The sequence below is a fragment of the Corvus brachyrhynchos genome, unplaced genomic scaffold (genome assembly GCF_000691975.1).
Source record: "Corvus brachyrhynchos isolate BGI_N302 unplaced genomic scaffold, ASM69197v1 scaffold17, whole genome shotgun sequence".
Lineage (NCBI taxonomy): Eukaryota > Metazoa > Chordata > Aves > Passeriformes > Corvidae > Corvus > Corvus brachyrhynchos.
Window position 1 is genome coordinate 13,136,504 of NW_008240046.1, and position 5,909 is coordinate 13,142,412.

General features: G+C 37.6%; 1 protein-coding gene and 1 pseudogene across 2 annotated transcripts in view; one reads left to right on the forward strand and one right to left on the reverse strand.

Annotated features, from left to right (window-relative positions):
* LOC103622578 overlaps positions 1-565 on the forward strand; it is a 1,267-nt pseudogene extending 702 nt beyond the window's left edge.
* A 202-nt stretch (positions 566-767) lies between these two features.
* WWC2 (WW and C2 domain containing 2) overlaps positions 768-5,909 on the reverse strand; it is a 61,542-nt gene continuing 56,400 nt past the window's right edge. For both annotated transcript variants that reach the window (XM_017744328.1, XM_017744329.1), the window contains 2 exons: positions 5,415-5,542; positions 768-3,445 (listed from right to left, as the gene is read on the reverse strand). In XM_017744328.1, the coding sequence (XP_017599817.1) occupies positions 3,379-3,445; positions 5,415-5,542 (195 nt within the window). In that variant the 3' untranslated portion in view covers positions 768-3,378. The remainder of the gene's footprint in view (positions 3,446-5,414; positions 5,543-5,909) is intronic.

Genomic DNA, 5,909 nt, shown 5'->3' on the forward strand with positions numbered 1-5,909 from the left:
GATTCTTTCTTACCGAGTAGTTCCTTTAATCACTACTTATTTCCACTTTTAATTACATGAATTGATGAGCTATGGCAATCTAAGCCACCACTGTATTTCTTCCAAGTCTGATAAATGTCAGATTTTGGTTTTGTTGTATAACTTGGGGGAGTGAGTATAAAAATTTTAATCTCTAGGCCTGCATGGAGACTTGACCATATTTTAAATAGCAGAACTCCTACTGGGGCTGCTTTAAACTATGTATTTTTTACAAAATAATATTACTTGGAGTCTGAAAGAATTTGTAGCACCAGTTCAACGTGCATTACAAAAACCTAATGCAGTACAACCTTGAATGAAGTTTGCTGGGCCTGTATCATTTACAGTAAACTAAATGTTCTCAGACATAACATCACATAATGCCAGATTCTCAATTGTGAGAGAGAGGGAGAGAGAATATGACCACCTCTATCCCTGTCCAATCTCTCTCTCTCTCTAAGGACACCCAGTATTTCTGGGCAATAATGAGATGTTGTCTGGAGGAGACTCAACCGTGTTCATTGCTGGTGCAGTTTTTCCTTCATGAATGTAAAGAACTAACTTCAAGTATATGAATTAGTTTCCATATAACTTATCCTTAGCACTGTCAGTGATTGATGTGAACTTTCTATAAATTGCCATGATTTTACATTGACAAAGCTGTAGCAGCCATCTGTTTCTGCAAAGACCATATAAAGAGACAGAAGAGCAATAAAAGAATTAAATAAAACACTGGTCTAGAAAAGAGCTTTGTTAAAAAAAAATGTATTTTCCAATCACTGAAACATATGAAAAGTGCAGAGACAAGTTAATCTATGTAATGTACTTGCATACTCTTACAGACAAAATTAGAACAGAAACACATTCAGAATATAACCTGATTAAATATTTAGTTCAGTCCTGAGCATTTGATATTTAATACAGTATAAACATAGCAATAGTAAAAAGAAAAATAATCTTAAAATTATTTGATTTGTGTTCTATTACAATTTCTGCTAAACCTAGCTCATTTGGCTAAATATTCTTGTACCAGTAATATTTACATTTTGATATATGCAACTGCAGTGACATTGGTACCTGGCAATAGAACTAATTACATTCGTTACACCCTGCTGTGCAGGGTAGATTTCACTTCAAGAGTAATATTTATCACTTTAAACTGACAGGAGTTTATTTGTATGTGTTATTTTAGCTTATTCTATTGAGTGTTTCAAGTGTGACACGTTGAATTAGTAAAAAACCCCAAACTCCAAACCCGGAATTGTTAAAAGCTGCCTATAAATATGTTCAACTTTACCAATCTGGAAAATGAAGAGCATGAATATGTCTAAGTCTCTCATTTAAAGGAGTTTTGTAAGCTGAAGCCAGCAATACTCAAGTTTTGACTTCACCTTATGCTTACAACTCAGACAATAATACTTTTTTTTGGAAAATTATTCAACATTTGAGAAAAACCAACTAACTGGACTAAAATTTAGATACCTCTAAGTATTTTTCAGAATAGCATCCTTAATGACAAATATTTTTATGGCCAGAACTGAACTATATTAAACAGAACATAAATAAGACTGTAAATAAATAAAAGAAAAATCATAAAGTAGACCTCTAAACATCATTCTACAAACAACTTATATAATCAAATTGAGAAGTTGAAACTGTCAACCTTCATTTCACCTCTACATTAAATAATTCCAGCTTTTTTTTAAATTGACCTTTCAAACATGAATGTTATCTCAAACCCAAGACACAAAAAACAAATGGGGCATTCATAACGAATGTTCAATCAGTCATCTTGCTCAAAATAGCATGTTTGGCTTTATATTTCAGTGAACTGATGTATTTGTGCATAAGAAAACCTTTGGGTGTTACACAGACCTGTCATCACAGAATTGTCACTTTGAATCTAAGACAGCTGCTACCATATTGTGGTTATATTGTTTCCATTTGCTCACCAGTAATTATAGCACTTCTGAAAGATGAAGTCCATGCAATGTGGCTTGTTGCTTGGGGAAGAAAATTGCAGCCACTGAATGAAATACATCTGAGTGCAACAAACTGAGTAGAAAATGAAAAATTTCTGTTCTCTGCAATATCCACCTACTTACACAGTACCCATGGAAGATGACCCCAGTTGCTTTACCAAGACAGGACTGCTTGAACACCTACAGCCAATGTACAGAGGGCATCCAAGTTGCCTTCTGATGAAGCAGCCTGCTAGGGAGAAGCACGTAAGACATATTTGAAACAAGCTGTTCACATCTATTCGTTAAACCTGTGCACCCCCAACTGCATACAGGGTCAATTGTATATTTTAAGAATTGTTATTTACTGTACCAAAATTTGTGCAGATTTCTAGTCAGGAGCTTTTCTTTTTCAGAAAGGGTTTACCTTACCAACAGGACTTCTGATATCTGAGTTAGCATGTGAGAGATTTTTTTTCTGGTACAAATCCTTTAATGAAGCATCTTCAGATCTGTAAACCTAGCACACTCCTTCATGTGTTCCTAGCTGGCAATCAGAGAGCCCCCTAGGACAAACGATTAACAGAGAGAAACTCTCATTTTTAAGTGCACAGTGGGTATAACTATTTCAGTTTCAGTGTTGGTATTATGAATTTGATTCATCGGGTTCAGAAAGCAGCTGCCCCTTTTGGTAGTCTCAAAGTAAATTTTTAGGGTTACTTGTCTGCCTTGCCTTTCTCACTCTCCCGCAGATGCAAGAAACCTTTTAGTGCAGGTTAAAGTACTGTACATTCACAAAACTAAACTCTGAACTCTGTGTCTTCCTACAAAGTATTAAAAAACAAACCAGAAGAAATTTATTTTCAGAAACAAAATTACAACATGGGTGATGAATCTAATCAGCAGCTGTTGTGAGGCAGCCTGGATGTTTTGGAAAGGCGCTTATGCTTGTGGTTAACTTTAAACTATAAAAGTTATACTCTTGTACAAAAGTATTGCATGGCAGAACAGCCATCTTCACAGTCTGCTCACATGAAAATAGTGAAAAGATAAACAATTGTCTGTTGAACATAATTTTTCTCAACACAGTGCAGTTCAACAGGATACATGCTTAGTACTGCCTTTGTTCCATCTTTACAAAATAAAAACACAGATGCGATACACACAAACTGTACAAAATCAGCATCAGTATACCGAAATTTATCTACTTTGGTTTTCTGTTTGTTGGGGTTTTTTGCCATGTTTTAAGCTTACAACAATTCAGTTCACTCTATTTTACAAATAAACATCTCAATAGTGAATGTAAAATAGAAGATCTTTGAAAGCACATCACTGGAACTACAAAGCTCATCTGAAAAGATATGAACAAGTGGAAAAACACTTCAGTGAAAATGCGTAATTATACATCATCAGCTGGAAGGGCTGGTATACTGATCTTTGCTCTTGTGAAGTATGCTATCTTCTCCCTGAATCAGAAAAGAAAACAAGGGATTTCTTTACCATTTGTTGCACGACTGCAATGTCATCTGCTGTAGAGTTGCTAAGGTTAGAGCATACTTCTTTAAAACACAGGTTTGAAAAATATACAGAAAATTTATTTACAACAAATTTACAACAAATGACACAATTACCTTCTTAGGCAGTTTTATGTAAAAAGCAGTTCCAGTTTTGAAACAGAAAAAACATCAGTATTTCATTAATAACTGCAATGGTATGACTGAAATATTGTTCCAGTCACTGAATTTCCTATGATGATATTTTCGGTGGGGGGATGAGAAGGCAAAATAAATCATTTTATCCTGACATGGGAAAAGGGCAGGGGGGGAAGAGTTGTGTCTGGGCAAGACTCAGAGAAAAATTGTCAACCCATTCTCCAGTTGCTTCCCCTGTGCTGTTACCATTTCTGTCACCTATGAACTGAGACATTACTGAAGCATAACAAGTTTACACAGGTTTGCCTACTAGCAGGCTAGAAAGCGGAAGAGAAGTATTGGGGGCTTAAAAATTCAATCTCAGAAGAGCCATTCTTCTTGAGAGCTTTAAAAATGTCTCTCTGTGATTAGTCTGAGGCCACAGCACTCTAACAAGTCCAACTAGCAGGGCATGTACAATTCAGCCTCAGGAGGTAAGTATTTATCCAGAAGACTAAACCATGTTTTCCACTGGTGAAGCTTGAGTTCCCATAAAAAAGAATAGCTCAGAGCAAAATCAGCCTAAACTGGCTTTCTCTTCCTAATGTGGTGACTAGAAAATGAAGGACAATGGAGCCTTTTGATACCCTTCTTGCAGGGAAATGATGTTTTGAGCAGTCTTACATGTTCCTGTAGATTTGGGCAGCAGTCTGTCTGAGATGACTGTTAAATGACCAGCACCAACCAAAAGCCCTTCTCAAGACATGCACAGAAAGTGAAATCTTCAAGATGCTCTGAATTTCAAACTGAAGATAAATAACTTAGCTGTAGCACATCTTTGCTGAGGAACCCCTTTCCTTTCTCTCTTGCTTTGATTCTGCATCACTTACAGCTGTGTTTTGCAAGACATGCTGCCTCACAGGCCCCTACTTGCTTATGGATTTCTCCAACTGCTCACAAAAGATGATTAAAAAAAAGGAAAAAAAGTCTCACGTTTATTAGCAGCTGATTTAAATTTCCTATAAAGGAATCTGAAATTCAAACTTTAAAAATGTGCATTAACTGACACAACAAACCAAATTAACTTGCAGTACTGCTTCTATGTGCAAGAGCAAGCACTGTATTTTTCAATCAATAGATTTATATTTATTTTTATATAGGAGCATGGCCTCCAGGCTGTAAGCTGGCCAGTCTTTTAGGAATTTAGACCAGTTAGAATTAAGGTTAAGATAACAAGTGTTCATTCTGGCTTATGCTAAGCAAGAACACTTCATTAATTGCTTCAAGTAATAGGTTGCTTTGCAACCAAAAGGAGAAAGGAAACAAAACAGAGGATGGTCTCAAGATCTTTCTTTAACACTAAGTCTTGAGCAAGGCACAAGTAGTGGTTAATGAGTTTCCTGATGAGCTGTATCTGTCCTACTTCTCCTTGAGCACTGATTTGCTTCAGGCCCCTGCCATCACTGGAAGAGCTCCCATGACTTAAAGCCCCCTGTCAACCTTCTGTGGGTGAGGTGAGCCACGGCAACAGTCACACCGTGCCCGCCTACAGCAGATGTCACACAGGGGTCTGACACTCCACTTGGCTTCCTCACCACGCTCTGAACTGCCACAGGAGCAGGTCACTAAGGCCTGGTCTTCTGAAACTCCAACCTAGAGCCATTTTAGAAATGTGTGATGTTTCTGGCAAGTCAAAGCCATGTGGACTTTTACTAATACTACAGGGCATGTCTGATTATACCTAGAAATACTTCATGTTACTTCACTACATTAAAAAGAGCATGATAAGCAGAACAGGCCGTACCTGAATGACTGCACCTGCAGTGGCACCTTCTGGCTCTGCTCCCGTAGCCGGCACACATCCTTAGAAGCTTTCCTCATCAATTTCTCAGCACTTAAACCTTGTTTCTGCTCTTCTTTTGACTGTTCAGCCTGTATCGAGAAAAACAACTGTATTGTGCTGATAATGAAAACTACTTGTTTCAAAGAAGTGAGAGATGCTCTATGTCAAGCAAAACACTTGGCAGTGCCAGGTTTACTGTTGGACTCAATGATACTAAAGGTCTTTCCCTGCCTAAATGAATCTATGATAATCTCTGTTACAGCGGGGATTACTGTAACATGCATATATCAAACCAGGAGTCCCGTGGAAAAGAAATATATATGGACAGATTCTTGCTAGCTGTTTCAGAGATGTTTATTTCTCCAGCCGCATGGCCGGAGCTCTGCCGAGGAGCTGTTCCAGTCACGGGACCAAGGGTCCTTCTGCCCGCGCAGAGAACACCAACCAACCAATGGG